The 19,082-nt window shown below is 46.5% G+C and overlaps 1 protein-coding gene across 3 annotated transcripts in view; it reads left to right on the top strand.

The window, feature by feature from the left end:
• LGR6 (leucine rich repeat containing G protein-coupled receptor 6) overlaps positions 1 to 19,082 on the top strand; it is a 129,018-nt gene that overhangs the window by 85,140 nt on the left and 24,796 nt on the right. For all 3 annotated transcript variants that reach the window (XM_054462093.2, XM_054462121.2, XM_054462130.2), the window contains 2 exons: positions 1,173 to 1,244; positions 18,816 to 18,884. In XM_054462093.2, coding sequence (XP_054318068.1) covers positions 1,173 to 1,244; positions 18,816 to 18,884 — 141 coding nt within the window. The remainder of the gene's footprint in view (positions 1 to 1,172; positions 1,245 to 18,815; positions 18,885 to 19,082) is intronic.

The following is a 19,082-nucleotide window of genomic DNA, read 5'->3' as shown; positions in this document are numbered from 1 at the left end:
GAGATTTCTTTTGTGTTATGTCTTTGAATACATCTTCAGTCTCATTTTTGGATTCTCTGCTCCAGAAACATCAATTATGCTTGTGTTAAATCACCTTTGTCTTCAGCATTTAGTTTTTGTTTTAACATTTTTGTCTCATTCAACCATAGTCACCATGATTATCTCAGGTTTTCTCTCTGACACCAATTCAATTTTTAGCAGTGTCTGCACTGTCCCTTGTTTTAAATTTATTGACTCATTTTTTTAAGTGATGTAGTGTTGGTCCTCAACTTATTTCCTTAATCTACTGTGTCATTTTTCCTTTCACTTAAGAACATTCGTCTTTGAAATATTGTTTTATTGGATTGTTTTGTAGCAGAAGGCTACTGTGATAAATTTCCTTGTGTTCCTGGTTCATTAGTTATCTTTTCTTCTAGGCTTGAAACTTTGCCTGTCTTTTGCATCCTCTTTCTTCTTGCTTTCTGTTTCCCTGTTGTATGTTTTCATAATTTCCATGTAATGTTGTTTTTTTCCGGCTTATGCTTGGATAGCTCTGTCCAGTTGTTCAAGCTGCATCACCTCGGGTCCCCCTTTGCCTGGAATGCCCTTCCCTCTGCTTGTTCAGTTTACCTGTCCTTCAAGGCCCTGCTCTGGATCACCACCTCTATAAAGCCTGCCTTGATTCCTCTGGGCCTCACCAATCTGCCTGTTCTCTGAGTGTGTCTGTAGCTCTCTCCAGTTGTAACAGAAAGCTTCGCCTTTAATTATATGTTGACTGCAGTGGTTTGCTGTTGGCTCCCGTAAGTACGTCTGGCCACTGAGTCAGGCAGACTGGGTCCTGGGGAGCCCAGCCATAGAAGAAGCCTCAGACTTGAGCCCCTCTGACATCAGACCTGTCTTCTAGAGCTTAGGGGGAACTTGCTTTAGCCTTGGCCTGAGGCTCTCCTCTCCCTTTTTCCTTTAATAGGAAATCAATATGGGGTAGCCTGTGGTCAATCCAGCCTTGGAGATTGTGGCTTCAGAAGTCAGTCTTGGCCAGTCAGTTTGTTCCTGGAAACAAAGGGATGGACCATTAGGGTCATTCTGTCCATGCTTCTGCCTCCTCTTTCCCATTCATGCCACCATGTGCTCTTCCATCCCCCGGCCCCAGTGCCACGGGCACCCATTCTGATGCGTCTTTCCTTCCCGTGCAGGCATTTGCATAACAACCGCATCCAGCATCTGGGGACCCACAGCTTCGAGGGGCTGCACAATCTGGAGACACTGTGAGTTTTGAGGTCTTGGTCAAACTCTGTCCTGCCTGGTGATGAAAGCCTGGAGTCCTGGAGTGGAGGGAGCACACAGAGGGAAGAGCCAGCAGTCCTGGGATGCTGGGGTCTGGCCCCGGGCTTGTTTGCCCACATGCCCCTCCCTGGCACTTTCTCTGGAATATCACTGAGAATGAATTTCTTCCTCCTTCAGGTGGTCAGAATGTGCCCTCTGGGAGTTCAGAATGGCCCAGGGAGTAGGAACCTGGGATCTCCGTGCAGGCAGAGACCACCAAAATAATGAAAATTCTGGACAGAAATGGGAACTGCCAGAAGTTCAAGGAATTAAAATATGAAGCCTGGGGAATAGAAGGCATGGGGGTGGGGCTGGGGCTGACTTGATGGCAGTTTTGACATCTGTGTAAGGGTGGCTGCTGACAGAAGGGAGAGTAATACTGCAGAGTAATGCTGGGACTGTTTGCCAATTGTTCAAACTAGCTAAATGATTAATGGGGAGATGGCCCATTGAGCACTCCAGCCTTACTATAAGAAGAACCCAAACTGTTGACTCTCAAAAAGCCATATTATTCACACATCATCATCCTGGAATTCAGTTAAGGTCAGAATACACCCAAACCCTCCCATCATTTCCTCTGGAGTCCTGCCAGTCCCCACACAGTGGGCTGAGTGGGCCCCACTTGAGCAAACAACTGGCTGGGCTCTCTAAGTGTGGCCGTCTCTGCCAGCTGGGGTCCCTCAGCTCCCATGAGGGAGCTGGCTGCCACGGCCACCTGGTACAGGCCTCAGAGAGGGGCGATGGGGAGAGAAGGACCCCCAGGTCACCAAGTGTGAACCACTGAGGCTGGGGTAGAGCTCATGGTGTCAGGGGGATGATCACAGTTTCTCTTGCCCCTCACTTGCTCCACCTTGCCCTCCATAACCAACCCTCCTTATTCTCCACCCCCTCCCACATATACCCCAGGACATCACTCCTGAGGTGAGGGGTTTTCAAGAATCCGAAGCAGCAGAGGAGAAAATGCTGAGAGTCAAGCTGTGACCTGGGAAGCAACGTATTGGGGAAAACCATTTGGCAAAACCTATCCCAGGAGGCCTGGGCTAATGGCATTTGTGGTGGTGCAGGGAAAAGTAATGGGGAGGCTGAGACCCGAGCTCCACTCTTTTTTCCTGTGGGCACAAGACCCAGGAGTGTGGCTGCTTTCTTGGGCTCAGCCTGAAGCAGGAGAAACGGCAGAGCCAGCCCAGCTTTGCCGGCATGCTCACCCTCCAGAAGACTGCGGACTGAGGTGTGGGGGACATGCCCCAGCCTGGAGGCAGGAAAACTGGAACCTCTCCCTGCCACTGTGCATGACTTGGGCTACATGTTCCTCCCTCTCTAGCTGTCATAGACAGCTGGGCAGTTAACTCTGGACAGTCTAGCCCACTCAATCAACATCTGAGAAAATTGACGTCCAGGGAGGTGTCATGGCCTGCCCAGAGTTACTCCCTCAGTTAGAGACAGAGCAGATCTAGGGTGCATTAATGAGAAAACATACATGAAAGTCCCTAGGGGAGAGCCTGCTGTCCTCTTTTGTCTGGGTCAAATGTGAACTGTGTGAGCCTGCTATGTGCCAGCTGTTTGGGGGAATCCTAGATGTAAGAGATGGTGGTCATTACCCTGCAAAAGCCCGTGCGCCCACAGCCACCTTCCCTCAGGAGATATAAGAGCTTTTAGGGCAGTGTTTGGAGTTGCCATGGATGAGCAGGGCAGGAGGGCGTCCAATGCCATGGGCCCTGGAGTGTGGGCGCTGTTAGCTTTGCTGGGAAATCAGTTGGGGAGGGGGTACATATACTGGCTATGTGTTGGCACCTCTAAAAAGCCAACTAGCAGCTGTTTCTTCACTTTTGGGGCACACTGCCTAATTCTTTCTCAATTAGCCACTGGATTGCCGCACAGGGCATTTGGCTCAGCTGGTGCTGGCTGAATTACAGAGCAGTCGTGCCGCTAAGCACCCACTGTACCTTTCATCTACGGGAGCACTTGATTCCATCACACAAAGCCCAGGGCCTGCACCCACTTTACCAATGGGAAAGCCAAGGCTAGGAGCCTGGTGGCAAAGCCCTTGGCATCAGACAGCCTGGGGTACAATGCCAGTTCTACCAGCTGTGTGACCTTGGTCAAATCATTTGCCTCTGTGAGTCTCCGTTTTCTAATCTGAAACATAATGCCAGTAATAGTTAACTAATCTTACAGGGTTGGCCTGTGGATTAAGTGAGATGATGTGTATAAAATTCTTACAGACCCTGACAAGCTGTATAGGAACCTGCCCTACACTCCTTTCTCCTTTCCCGTCCCCTCCTCTGAGGGCCTCCATCTCAACAATACCCCTTTCTTCCTGCCCTTGAGGGGGTGAGTTCTTCTTCCAACTTTTGATCTCCAATTAAAAAGGGGAAAAGTGTGTTCTTTATCCTCTGTTCCCCAGAGCATTTGCTGGGGAGCCTGCAGGGGCAGCCAGATGTGGCAGGGGGAGGAGTAGATGGGAGAATAAAAGGAGAGAGAAATGATAGTCAAACCTTTTAATTGTTGCATAATTGGCACGCTTTGCAGCCTCAGTTATTACTCTGGAGCTTTTCATGTGAGCTTCTCACTGGAAGGGTATTTCTCCCTCAGGCCCCGTAAATCTCTGCCACTTAGACTTCTCTCATCTCCAGCAGCAGAGGGAAGATCAAACCCCTGCAGCCCAAGCTGCGGTTTGGCTGGAGCTGTGGTTTGGCTCCTCTGCAGACTCCTCTAAGTGGGGAAAGCGGCCCCCAGCCATACCACCTGGGGAGGAGGGGCCAGGTGCGGGCATGCACACGCGTGGTCACACAGGCATCTGGAACTGCACAGCCAATCATGTGCACGTGCAGCACACGTGCCACATGTTTCAAGCCCTACATGACCCTCACTCCACATAGGCAGCCCCACCCCACAACCCAGCACAGCACAGAAATGCCCATCACAAATGCACCTGCAGCAACACAGCCTCTGTTATGCCCTCAGCTCTGGAGACCATGCTGTTTGGCTTCCAACCCTGGCTTTGCCTCTGCAAGCTGGGTCAGCCAGAGGAAGTAACTTCACCTCTGTGAGCCTCACTTCCTTCATCTGCACAATGGGCTACCTCAGAGATGGGGAGAAAGTGTGAGAGACATACACCATGCTCTTTTACTCCAAAAGAGCCAGCAAATCCAAGTCATTTGGGCAGGGTTCAGGGGATGGGCACTGTTAAGACCTCTCTCTTGCTTAGCAGAACAAATCGTGCCAACTCCACCTGCCCCACCCCCTTCGTACAGAAACCTTGTTGCCCTCTGGGAAAGTCTGACCTCGTAGGAAGGAAGCTCCCAGGACGTTTCTCCTGATGTAGTCATCATCATTCCAGACTTTGCCAAGAAACCTCAGCCAGAAGCAGACAGGTCGTGCTCCATCCTGCATCCTCAACTCCTTTCTACTTCCACAATGAGGATGACTCCAACTTGCTGGGAAATTGAGAATCAGAGGTGGTCTAGCCCCCAGACTGTGAAGTAGTATTTCCACTTAACCAGATCAGACCAAATGTAGGTATTTGGGGGTGAGTTGCCCATGTCTCTGTAGTTTGCAAGTGATGGTAAACCACTAGAAACCATACCTCTTGCTTCGTAATACGTTGCTTCATTTAGCCCTAGCTCCGTCAAGGTCACATCAATCATAGGACTTCCCAGGTACCTAGGCTGAGAGATAAGAGAGCATGGTGAAGAACATTTCTAGGAAGACTTTCCCAGGAGGTCTCAGGACCTGAAACCCTAGGTCAGTGTTTGGAAATGTGTGCCTGGAGGCCATGAGGAGCTAGTCTAGCCTGACAGCTAATGATCTTTGAAAATCTTCGCAAGAAGAAAAAAGGTCTAGCAAACCCAATTGCATCCTAAAGGGCCCACCCTCATGCTCTAGATCTGGGAACTTGATGGCTGAATCTCAGCTAGAACCCAGGAGGAGACAGGGCCCAGGATGGACCCAGGGACAACAGTGTCTCACCTCTCTTGGGCCTGGGTGATGCTCCCTGGGCCTTGTTATAACCTCATTAAACAAATCAGCCCCAACTGGAGCCCTGTGCTGGCTGGACACTTCCCTTTGGAGGAGAGCCTGGGGCCATAGTGAGAACAGAAATCTCCTGGCCCCAGCTCTCTCTCTAAATCAGGACCAGCATTCAACAGGGGCCTGGGATAGGAAGAGGGCAAAGAAGAAATGTATTGAATTCTGCCTTATAATACAAAATTGTACCTTCCACATCAAATCTCCTCTGGTGATGGATGCTCTGGTGATCTGTTTCCACAGAACATTTTTACTTCAACAGCAACTGTAGCTAGAAAATGTTCCTCTCTGTGTGTGTCTTTGAAACCACTAATGCCAACAGGAAACTGGCTCTGACTTGGTTCTGAGAGTATCTGGCCACCCCTCACTCCTGGCCCTGATGTCAGCCTTTGGCCAGGGACAGGAAACCAGGTGGACTTCCACCGAGGTCCTCCCAGGGCTCAGGGTTCTTCCCAGGGTAGAATGAGGATTCATCTTGACTCAGCAGACTTAGATTCAAATCCTGGCTCTGCCACCAGCATGTGACAGGTGCAAGTCACCTGACTTCTCAAGAGCCTCGATTTCCATAAATAGAAAATGGGGATAATAGTTTTCAATTGAGAAGATTGTTGGCAAGGATCGCATTAAATGAGATGACTTCACATGGTGCCTGGAACATTATAGGTGCTTGATTTATGTTGGCTTCCTTTCCTGTCCTCCCATTTAATGTTGGATGGAATGTGTCTTAAGGTGGCTGGGAGGATGTTACCCAGAAGTGTCATTTCACAGTGGTCCATGCTGTGTCTCATCTCCTCTGTAGGATGGATGGGAATTTCCAGGCAGTCAAGGCATGGCTACTGTGTTAATTTCCTGTGGCTGCCATAACAAATTATCACAAATTTAGTGGCTTAAAAAAACAGCAACTTATTCTCTCACAGTTCTAGAGGTCAGAAGTCCAAAATCAAGGTGTTAGCAGGGATGGTGCCTTCTGGAGGGTTTGAGGCGGAATCCATTCCATGCCTCTCACCTCACTTCTGGTGTCTGGTGGCAATCCTTGACTTGTAGACCCATCACTCCAATCTCTTACTCTATCTTCAGGTTGCCTTTTTTGTTTTCTTCTGTGTCTCTCCTCTGTGTGTCTCCTCTTCTTGTAAGAACATTTGCCATCGGATTTGGGGCCCACCCTGTTAACCAAGGATGATCTCATCTTAAGATTTGTAATTCCTTCTGCAGAGGCCCTCTTTCCGAATAAGCTCACATTCACAGGTACCAGGTTTGGACATATCTTTTGGGGGCTACATATAATTCAACCTACTCTACAGCTATCCTGGCGGGCTCCATGACAGAGCCCTCTGGGGACAGGCTAATAGGTTGGGGCAGAGGTCCAGATGAATCTCACAAATTTGCCTTCATGTCTCAAGGTAAGTGCTGATCATCCCACTAGTCACTGGGCAAATAATAATTCCCTGCAGTTAAGAGAATTAGAAATTTTTTTTTTCTGAAAGGCTGTCTTGTGTCATATCTTATTTATCCCCCAATCACTTGTTGAGAAAGACAAGGCAGGAATTGTGTATCCTCATGTTACAGATGGGGAAACTGAGACAGAGGGTGGATGACTTGCCTAAGGACACCCAGCTAATTAAGAGCCAGGATTTTAACTTGGGTTTCTCTGCCTTTGGCCCAGCGTCAGCCCATCAGACCACACTGTCTCTTGAGGCTAAGAATCAAGGAACTCTCTTTCCTCGTCAGTTCTTAATCATCTTACATTTGTGGGTTTATTAGCTGCAGATTTGTAGGGTTTTGTGGCTTATAGAGGAATTTATTGTTCCATATAAAACTTTTTTTTTCTGGCTTCCCCCTCAGAACCACTAATCACTTTTAACAGGCAGAAAATTGAGCTGCCCAATGAGTTTGTGTTGCGTTCTGTGACCGTGACGAGTTATTAATAGTTCTTCCCAGCACAACATTCCCTTTCCCATTGCCCTGGTGTGGGGGTAGCCAAGGTCACTGCTCCTGTCATTGCTGCCTCTCCCTCCCCTGCTGGCAATGGGGACAAAACTTCCCCTGTGAACTCTACCCCCTCTGCCGACTGCTCCAGGCACCCCAGCCAGCTGGTCTGGAATGGAGAGGAAGGGAGGTTAAGGGGGGTGGGGAGCTTGGCCCACAGGTTCCGTAGTAGATGTCATGGAGAGGAAACAAAGTTCAGGTCTGGCCCTCCCATATCTGTAGGAAGGAGGAGCTGGTAAGAATTAAAGATTACCACTCTCTTTTCTTCTGTTTCTTTAGATTCACTCGTTCCATAAATATTTATTAAGTTTTTAGTATATGCCAGGCCACCATTATAGGCACCGGTAAAACATTTATGAACAACACAGTGTAGCCCCTGCTATCCCAGAGACTAAAGGGTTCTAGATCAGAAGTCCTGAGTTCTTCTAAACTTAACATGAATGCACTGTTCCCAGCATTTCTGACCTCATCACCCTAACCCCTTAACCTTGGCATGTCCCAAGGCTCAAGTTCTCCCAAGGCTCAAGTTCTGTTTACGCTTCTCTCCCTCCATGTTCTCATCTGGTCTTGTATGTTTGCTGATAATTCCAGCCCAGACCTGTCTCCTGAACTCCAGACTTAAATATTCAAAGGCCCTCTTAACATGCTCACTGGATATCTAACAAATATCCAGACTTCCAGACTGAACCCCAGAGTCTTTCCCTGAACCCATCCCACCAGAAGTCTTCCCCAGCTCAGTGATAACAGCTTTACTCCTGCAGTTACTCAGGCCCAAACCTTGGAGTCATCCAAAACAACTCTCTTTCTCTCACATCCCACATCCAAGCTGTCAGCAAACTCCATTGGCCCCGTCTTCCAACTATATTAAGAATCTGACCACTTCTCACCCCTTCCACTGCTACCATGATGCTCCAAGCCGCCATCCTTCTCTCACCTGGGTTATTGCAGTGGCCTTCTATCTGGTCACTCTGCTTTCATTCTTGTCATCCTACAATCTATTTTCAACACAACAACCAGAGTGACTATTTTAATATACAAATCAGGTCATGTCACTTTTCTATTCCAAACCCTCCAGTGATTCCTCATCATACTCCAGGAAAAAAAAAGCCAACATTCTGTACTGGTCTACAAGGCCTCAGATGCTGTGGCCCCTTGCTGCCTCTCTGGTATCACCCCTTCCTCAATCTACTCCAGGCACGATGGCCTCCTTGAATACACTACGTTTGCTCCTGCATCAAGCCTTTTCCTTTTGTCTGAAATGTTCTTTCCACCATTATCCACATGGTTTACTTCCTCACCTCCTCCAAGACTTTGCTCAAATGTCACCTTTTAAGTATCCTCCCTGGTCACCACTTTGCAACCTCCATTCCCAGCACTCTCCATTTTCTACTTAATTTTTTTCCATAGCACGCACTGCAATCTGATATCCTAATAATGTATTTACTCACTTAATTGCCAATCTCCTACCGCTCCATGAGTTTTGTTCACTTTTGTCTTTGCAGCACTTGACCCAGTGCCAGGCACAGGGAAGGTACTTAATAAATGTTTGGTGAACAAATATTTCAACAAATAGATTTATGGCTCCTGGCAAATCTTTATCCTCTCTGGGCTTCAGTTTCCCCATCTGTACTGGGAGGCATTGGATCGTCTAACATCTAAGGTTGTTCCCAGCTGCAGTCACATCTATACTCCGAGATATGCAGTCTCTAGCCCAGACCTCTCCTCTGAGCCCTAGATGTAAGTGTCCTCTAGTCAGTCCTCTCACAGCCCAGGAGCTGGCACAGGTGTCCCATGCTGTCTTGGAGAAATGGCCTGGATATGGACTGAACCCACGAGGATGGTCCCTTGGCCCTCCCTTTGGTCCAGGTCACCTTCCCATAAGCCAGTTGTTCAGAACTGCAAGACCCCAGCTTTTGACCAACAGATCCAAGTCTCTGGGAAAGATTATTGGGCCACATTCTGCTGTGGTCAGGAACACCTCAGAGCCTTCAGGTCGCCTGCATTAGCGGGCCCCAAACATCCAGGTGAGAGGCATGTTGCCTACAGAGGTCTGATTGCATCCAGAGGATTGGATCCTGTTCTGGGTGCCATATCTTAGAGTGGCAAAGGCTCTCCTGGGGAGGGTGGTGAGAATATGAAGTGTCACAAAATGTGATTCAAAGAACTGAAGACAAGCCTTGGATAGAGTACAATGATCATCTTTGGAAGGCAGATTACATTTTATGCTCTTCCAGATGACAGGATGAGGGCCAAGCAGGGAAGGGAAGATGGGCACTCCAGCTGACAGTAAGGAAGGATTACTTAATCTGCAGAGTGGCCCAACAGTGACAGCACCAGACACCCAGCATGTCAGTGAGTGCCTTGCCCTTTAGATAGTTCTAGTACAAACTGGATCCTCATTGGGCCGAAATCTCAGAGATGATTCCTCTTTGGCGGCAGGTTGGACTATTTTTACCTCCCTTCTAATTCTAGGTTTCTGTGGTTCCAGGTGCTTCATTAGGGCAGGGCAACAAGTAATCTCAATCTCAGAGATCAGTCATTTTCATTAAAATCAGCACTGCTATTGCTTCAGGTAGATTCTGAATTTTCTCTCTGGCAAGAAAGAGAACGTAGGTGGAAGGAGGGAGGTTGTATCTGTGTCTCTCAATGGAAACTAACGACAGCTTTACTCATTGCTGCATTTATTAATGGGTGGCCTTTTATGTAGATTGTTTAGAAGGTAAAACAATACTATTAGTTTTAAAGTTTTGGTTGGTTCCTGGCTCACCCAGTCATCTGCCCCAAGCACGTGGAGTCATATTTAGGACAGAGGCTCTGTCTGCAGTATGAGAAAAGCAATTAAGACATGTATTCATTGTGCTAGCTTGCCTTTGTTCCAGGCCTTTGGGAGATAAAAGGCAATTCAGAGTTTACAGTCTATCCAAAATTTCTGTGTTTTGCATTTCACACTGGGGAGCTAGGCTCACCCATATTCCCCCATGTGCCCTTATCTGTGATCCAGTAATAAACACAAATGTTAGCCTTGAGAATAAAAATGTAAGTGGAAACCCAATTAATGATATTCATCTTTCTTAATTGCTATGAAAAGGGGATGGGCCAACTTGCATGCTGACTTTTGTAGTATCTAAAGAATGAAAGTGTCTGTTCTAGTAGCTTATGTCTAGTAAAAGGAAGAGGTCAAAGGAATTGGCATTATTTGAACATCTACTCTGTGCTAGTCTCTGGACCAGGTGAACAGAGCAATCTTATGCAATGGGTATGTCCCATTTACAGGTGAAGAAATGAGCTAAGAAAATTAAGAGATTTGTTCAAGATGATCCTGTTGGTGCACAGAAGGCAAGAACTCTCTCTAACACAGATAACATACAAAAAGACATCTAACTTCCAAATCATAATTATTTGGCTTTGACATGCTTATAAGCATCAAAAGAAACTCCTGCAGAAGCCCAATCCTCCATGTCCATTTATCCTCTCTCCCTAAAATTTTTTTGTTAGCCCTGCTATTTAGAGCCTAGCCAGGATCCAGCTCTGTGTAGAATATAGGAAAGTGTTTTAAACCAGGAGCCAAGAGGCCTGAGTTTGAGTCCTGGCTCTGGGACTTGCAGCAATTTACCTCCTCTCTCCAAGCTCATTTCCTCATCAATAAAAAAAAAAGGGGGCCGGGTGCGGTGGCTCACACCTGTAATCCCAGCACTTTGGGAGGCTGAGGTGGGCGGATCGCCTGAGGTCAGGAGTTCAAGACCAGCCTGACCAACATGGAGAAACCCCATCTCTACTAAAAATACAAGGGTGTGGTGGTGCATGCCTGTAATCCCAGCTGCTTGGGAGGCTGAGGCAGGAGAATCACTTGAACCCAGGAGGTGAAGGTTGTAGTGAGCTGAGATCGCGCCATTGCACTCCAGCCTGGGCAACAGGAGCAAAACTCTGTCTCAAAAAAAATAAAAAATAAAAAGCAAAAGAAGGGACTGGACAGGATGACTGTAAAATCCTGCCAGCTCTGTTGTCTGAATCTACATCTGAATCTACAGGGAGGCTCCTCAGAGATCTCGGAAGTTGGCCATTTCTGCGTAGCCTGATGGAAAAGAGAAAACTAGCCATGTGGGTCCTTGAACAGCTTAGGGCTGGGGTTGCCTTCTCAGCTACTTTTACCGATTGCATGGATTTGCCATCTGTTTTGATTAGATTTGGCTAGAAACAGTTGAGCAGATGAAGGGGTGTCTTAGCTATAGACGGCTGCAGCTTCCAGACTGAGCTCTGGCTGGAGTTGGAAGTGGTTTCTCTTTAACTTCAGTCCTTCCCCCTCTGCTTCTAGCTCCCGGGAGCAGGAGACAGAACAATGAACTCTTCCTGGGCTTCTGGCTGATTGTGGGCTGTTAAAGAGAATAGTCTTTTGAGAAGTGTCTGTTCATGTCCTTCGCCCACTTTTTGATGGGGTTGTTTGTTTTTTTCTTGTAAATTTGTTGGAGTTCATTGTAGATTCTGGATATTAGCCCTTTGTCAGATGAGTAGGTTGCGAAAATTTTCTCCCATTTTGTAGGTTGCCTGTTCACTCTGATGGTAGTTTCTTTTGCTGTGCAGAAGCTCTTTAGTTTAATTAGATCCCATTTGTCAATTTTGGCTTTTGTTGCCATTGCTTTTGGTGTTTTAGACATGAAGTCCTTGCCCATGCCTATGTCCTGAATGGTAATGCCTAGGTTTTCTTCTAGGGTTTTTATGGTTTTAGGTCTAACATTTAAGTCTTTAATCCATCCCATTACTGGGTATATACCCAAAGGACTATAAATCATGCTGCTATAAAGACACATGCACACGTATGTTTATTGCGGCATTATTCACAATAGCAAAGACTTGGAACCAACCGAAATGTCCAACAATGATAGACTGGATTAAGAAAATGTGGCACATATACACCATGGAATACTATGCAGCCATAAAAAATGATGAGTTCACGTCCTTTGTAGGGACATGGATGAAATTGGAAATCATCATTCTCAGTAAACTATCGCAAGAACAAAAAACCAAACACCGCATATTCTCACTCATAGGTGGGAATTAAACAATGAGAACACATGGACACAGGAAGGGGAACATCACACTCTGGGGACTGTTGTGGGGTGGGGGGAGGGGGGAGGGATAGCACTGGGAGATATACCTAATGCTAGATGACGAGTTGGTGGGTGCAGCGCACCAGCATGGCACATGTATACATATGTAACTTACCTGCACATTGTGCACATGTACCATAAAACCTAAAGTATAATAATAATAATAATAAAAGAAAAATAAAAAAAATAAAAGGAAAAAAAAAAAAAAAAAAAAGAGAATAGTCTATTAAGCCATGGATGAGTTTTCCAGCTGAAGTTTAGGGCATCATAAGCCATCCTGCAATGAAAGATACACACTGAGCCTGGTCTGCATGTTAGAGTCTAATCCCAAAGGCCAAGACACTGCCATGAAGCAGCCAGCTACCAAGGCCAAAGGAGCCCCCATCTTGAGACCCTGCACAGTGGACTCATGATCATCTACAACAATGAACATTCACATGTGTGGCCTTTTGCCTGGGCTGTGGGAGATCCAGAAGTGAACCCATATGCTTCCCAACCTCAACAAGCTTCCTGTCTCATTGGGGAGACAATATGCATGCAGAAAACCCAACTCTGGACTCAAACTGCCTGGGCTTCAATCCCCGCCCTTCTAATACTAGCTGTGGAACTGTGGTCAAGTGATTATCTCCCTCTGTGCCTCAGTTTCTCATCTCCAAAATGGAGGCCATTATGGTACCTACCTCAAAGGGTTGGCATGGCAATTAAATGAATTAATATATGCAAATCACTAGAACCATGACTATTACATAGTAATTACTATTATCCTCTATCATTACCATTGTAACACTATGCATGCAGAGGACGAAAATCCCAGAAAAGTTCCGAGAGAGTGAGTAACTCATTCTGACTACAGGGATTGGGTTGGATTGAGGGAGAAAGGTATATTTGAACCGGACTTCAAAGGATGACTAGGATTTTAACAGCTGAGGATGTGGGGAAAGGGTATTTCAGGCTGAGGGCATGAGGGGCGCAAGTAACTACACAAGGGTGTGAAAATGGCACAACCCATGAAGGGCTGAAATGGCAGATGAAACTGAGGGATTAGTTAAGGGCATCGGAGCCCATTAAGGGATTTGGATTTTGTCTGTAAGCCCTTGTTCTGGAAGCCTTTCCAGATTTTTCAACAGGAGAGTGACAGACTCAGTTTTGCATTTTAAAAAGATCTTTCCAGCAGATGTGTAGTAGCTAAGAGTGTGGGCTTCAGAATCACACTGCCAGGGTTCAAATCCTGGCTGTGACACCGAATTAGTTCATGTAGGCTAAATGGCTGTGACATATAGACTGAAACATGTATAATGGCACAAACACAATAGAAGTTTATTTCTGGATCATGTAACAGTCTAAGGAGAGTGTGTCTTCTTGGCAGGTGGCCTCCTCCATGTGATGACTCAGGGATCTGGCTTCTTGGGAGCTTGCCACCTCCAGGGCCTCATTGTTTTTGGCCTGTAGCTGGTGGAAGGGTAGAGAGACCAGTGAGGAGACAGGTTGTCTATTTTATAAATCCTGGACTAGATACAGTATGCACCACTTCTGACACACCTACTGTGAGGGAGGCCAAGAAGTCCACTCTTGCTCCATTCCTGGCATTCTTCCTATTACGATAAGCTAGCACTGCCCAGTAGAACTTTCTGGGTTGATGGAAATGTTCTGCATCTGTTCTTATATGATAGCTGCTTGCCACATGTTGCTACTGAGCACTTGAAGGGTGGCTAGTGAAACCGAGAGCCAAATCTTACATTTTATTTATTTGTAGTTAATTTAAATAGCCACACATGCCTAGTGGCTATTGTATTGGTCAGTGCAGCTATGGAGAAAAGAGAGAGTAGATTTTGACTTACGGACAGTAGACTCTGCCACAGCCAGGTATCAGTTGTGTAATATGAGTGACTAATTTAATCTCTCTGTGCCTCGCTTTCCTCAACTGTCAAATGGGTATAATAGTAGTAACTGCCTCTTGAGGCTGTTGGGAGGATTAAGAGATTATTCAGTCAAAACACTTAGTGGCTGGCACACAGACAGTGCTCAACCAATGTTTTCATATGGATGACTTGGAGGCAGGGACAGCAGATAAGAAGTGTACAACAATCCAGAGGAGAGAGCCCTCTAGAATTACCTCCAAGTATTGCCCTTTGCTCCAACCAAGCGATATTGCTTGCTCTTTTCCAAACACGACTCCACAGCACTGACTTCCTCTAAATCATGCTCTCTCTTCTTGATCCATTCATCCCTTCATATTGAAATCCTGCTGTTCTATGACACATGTCACATTTCCATGAAGCCCTCATGGTCTTTCCAGCTCTGTGTGATCACTGCAGTCTGTGAAGGTCCTGATGCTTCGTGTGCTCTCCACAGTCATGTCAAAGATGCTCTTTCATCATCTTGTGCATTTGTCTAGATAGGAGTGGGTTTTTTTTTAAGCCCGTCTCTCTACCTTCCGCTTTACCCAGCAGAATTCTTTGTGTATTGCGAGGAGGCAACAAATGTTCATTGCACTGAGTTGAATCCATCAGGAGCGGAGAGAGTTGCAAAGACATGTTCCCTGGACAATTAGAGCCACAGGTTACATCTACATGGTACTATATGAAGCAGGACTTTGGCAATTTCCCAGGTCATTAAATCTGTGTTGATGTCCAAATGGGAAAGTTCCGGCCACCTCATTGGCATGGAGTTTGCAGCATTCTCTTTGACCTTTGCACAGTTTTTATTCTTTCACATTTCTCAACAAAAATAGACTTGTAGTTCACATGCCTTTTACCATATGTCTTTTGCTACTGTCTGTTAGACCACTCCTGCAAAATTCCCGACCAGAAACTGCCAAGGAAGGCTGGAACTACTCAATGGATTGCCTGGACATGGGTCTAATGAACTGTATAAGGACTCAATGATAGCAAAGTCACATGAAACCATCCCATGGTCTCTGTGGCCCCGGGCAAGCCACTCAGGAACTATCTTGTGCCTTTTGCAACATCAACCTCAAAATCTTAAGGACGTTCCCCCAAATACTGTAGATTCTCTTAAGAGTCCATTAGTGTTTTCATTAATCAGTTTATTTAGACATCTTCATTGCTTTATCCATCAAGTATTTGTTGAGTTCCTGCTATGCACCAGGATTATTCTGGTGTTTAGAATATGAAACAATGTTTCTATTTTCAAGAAGCTTTCATTCTAATTGGGTGAGAAGAAAATAAACAAATATATGTCAGGTGATTAAGTTCTGTGAAGAAAGAACGGAAGCTGTCTTATTCTATATTGCTACATAACAAATCACCCCAAAATTTAGTGGCTTAAAATATCACTTTATTATTCTTCATGAATTACGGCTTTGCTAGCTCATCAGGTTGGTTCTTCTGCTGGAGCCATCCCCTGGGCTCATTCATGAGTTTGTAGTCATCTGGGCGCTCAACTAGAGCTAGGAGGTCTAGGGAGGCCACTCATATGTCTGGGGCTTTGGTATTGGTTGTCGGCTGGTCTTCTCTCTCCACATGGCCCTCATCATTCAAGAGTCTAGTCTGGAATTTCTTACATAGTGGTGGGAGCATTTCAAGAAAGCAAAGGCAGAGGCTGTGAGGCCTCATGTGACTAGGGACCAAGTCGCACTATATCACTTCCATCTCATTCTGTTGGACCATGCTAGTCACAAGGCCATCCCAGCCCAAGGTAGATGTCACGTCTTGAGAGGAGAAGCTGCAAAGGATTTGTGATCACTTTTAATCTACCACACTGGATAAGGGAATAGCAAATGACAGGATATGCTATTTTAGATAGAGTAGTCAGAGAAGGGCTCTCTGATGAGGTATAATTTGGGCAGAGACCTGAATGAAGTGAGTAAACCATAGAAGTATTTGGGGAAGAGCATGCTAGGCCTATGGAATAGCAAGCAAAGTCTCTGAAGCCAGATCAATGCAATACTTTGCATTTGAGATAATAATGCAATATTAAGACTTTTCAGCTGAGCACGGTGGCTCATGCCTGTAATCCCAGCACTTTAGGTGGCCGAGGTGGGCAGATCACCTGAGGTCAGGAGTTTGAGACCAGCCTGAGCAACATGGTGAAACCCCGTCTCTACTAAAAATACAAAAATTAGCCCAGTGTGGTGGCACACGCCTGTAATCCCAGCTACTCAGGAGGCTGAGGCAGGAGAATCACTGGAACCTAGAACCTGGGAGGCAGAGGTTGCAGTGAGCCGAGATCACGCCACTGCACTCCAGCCCAGGCGACAGAGCAAGACTCCATCTCAAAAAAAAAAAAAAGACTTTTCAATAAAGATACTTCCATGTCATTTATGGGAAATCTAGTTCTCTTGCAACAATGGAGAATTCCTGATTGAGCTGAGCCAAGATGAAGGGGAACACCTGCTTTTGGAACCTGAGATATGAGAATGAATCATATATACAATTTAAGACCAAAAAGAGAGGCCATTGCTTTCATCCTTGCTGCCATCCTCAATTCTCCCAGTCTGGTTTTCTAGGCATTTTCTGTAGCCCCTGGTAGAACTCCAGGAACTCCACAGTTTGAAAATTCCTCCCTGTTTCCAACTCCAATACCTCTGGTTTTAGTCAAAGTGCTTTGCACACGTCCTGGCCTCCGCCTGACCACATCCTTCACACAGCCTGTGGGAGCCTCTCTGTGAGCAAATCAACAAGGTTTGATGCATGAGAGGCAAAGGTATCTGACTCACTAGAGAATGGAGCAGAGAGAAGCAAAGCAGAAGGGATTTTCTACTGTAATTACCCAAGATCACCAGGGCAGTCTGAGGGTAATCGGGTAATTAGTGTGTGTGTGTGTGTGTGTGTGTGTGTGTGTGACAATTATCCGGCTCACTGGCTGCCAGACGCTTGTCACTGCCCCTCTGGCCCTTGGGCTGGGTTCTTGGCTCTACCTGTGGACTATTAAGTGTAATGACCCTGTCACGCAGAGGAGCCTGTCATTATCTCCATGTTAACATGGTATTTATCCACAAAACCCTGCCAAGTCACTCTGTAATTAAAGGGCCTCCATGTGGTCCCCCTGCCCTGGCTTGGATGGACAACCATGAAAGTTGTCAGGGCAGGGGTGGCTTTAAAAGGCTGAGAAGGTGGGCCGGGGTCATCCTGGGAGGCTAGGGAGGGATGCTGTAACTAAGTCTTCCCCCAACCTATTGCCAAATCCCAGGACCCCAGAAACAGGATCCAAGAGGCATTAAGCCACCCCCAAATCAGTCACATTTCCACATGGGGTTAAGTCGTTGACTACTGAGTAAAATGAAAGCCAACTTTAAAATTTTGGAAGCTCTTCGATGATAGGCGATCTCATTACATAACAGGGAGTACAACTTTCTAGAAGTACCCTGTAGTTCTTACTCTCTACTTCCAAGTCAATCTTTACTATCTGCCTCAAAACTCCAATGCTCACCTCTTTCCCCAGGGCTCCCCTACCTTTGGGGCTCTTTTCTATTTGTCACAGGCAATTCTAAATCTTTTCTGATGAAAATAAAAGTTGCCCTCGGCCTCTTCCATTTCTCTTCCTTCTCTTGCCCTGTCATCTCCACAAAAGGCACGGACACAGAAGTTTCCTTAAAAGAGTTGATGGAGTGAAGCTGTGGTCACTTATGGGTCAATATTTTTCCTCTGGTGCCTAAGCAGTGCTGTTCTGAGCATCCTTATACTTATCCTTACACATTCCTAGACTTGGAGTACCTGGGTATGAATCTTTTAATTTGAAAAGATGTTGTCAAATAGTTTCTAAAGGGTTGTACACATTTAAATTCCCACTAATAATTTATCAGGATGCTTGTTTCCCCACATTCTTGCCAACTTGGGTTGCTACCCCTTTTTAAAATTGCCTTTATCATTTTCTGATTATACGTGTGATATATGCTCATTGCAAAAAAAAAATTGGAAAGTACAGAAAAGTGTAAGAGAAAATAGCTGTTGTGCCTTCACCCAGAGAGAAGAAACACTCCCCATTTTTATGGAGGATAACAGCAAAGACCACAGATGGAGACCACAGTGGTCACCTGGGGAACCTTTTGGAATCCCTAGTGGTGGTTATAAGAAGTTAACGATCACCCACTTCCCCCCTTCCTCCACTCCTCTGATGTCTCCAAAGGCTTGAGATGCTTTATTCAGTTGGCAGGGTCTATTCTGAGGGAGATGGTTCCAGGTATCTGCACCCCTGAAGTATGTCTGCCCCCTCAAAACAGTTCTGCAGCCAGGAAGATTCCACGCCTGAGGATTTGTAGAATAGGACTGGAGCACGAACATTCCAAAAATGTGTTTCCAGACATTGGCCGCTGGATCCAACAGATTGGAAAACCCATCTCCCTGGCTAAGCCCAGAGCCAAGTTTCCATTTCTCAGGGACCCTGACATGCCCCATTAAGCCTTTGCTCTAATGACTGCTCTGCTTTCTGTTCCAGAGACCTGAATTATAACGAGCTGCAGGAGTTCCCCGTGGCCATCCGGACCCTGGGCAGACTGCAGGAACTGTAAGCGCCTCTGTTGGTTTCTGTGGGTGTCCTTCTGTCCCAAGGGCAGGAGCTGAAGCCAGCCTGAGCTGCCTCATGCTCTTACCTCCTCACCTCCCATGGTCCTTATAAAAGATGTAGCTGTCCCCCACCGTCCCCCACCCTCCCGCCCTGGCTCCCCAAGCCCCAGTGCAGCTCTAAGTAGTCCCAGGCCTCATT

This window comes from Pongo pygmaeus, chromosome 1, assembly GCF_028885625.2.
Source record: "Pongo pygmaeus isolate AG05252 chromosome 1, NHGRI_mPonPyg2-v2.0_pri, whole genome shotgun sequence".
In the NCBI taxonomy this organism is placed as follows: Eukaryota; Metazoa; Chordata; class Mammalia; order Primates; family Hominidae; genus Pongo; species Pongo pygmaeus.
The sequence above is the reverse complement of the archived record's forward strand: the minus strand, read 5'-3'. Positions and strand labels throughout refer to the sequence as shown.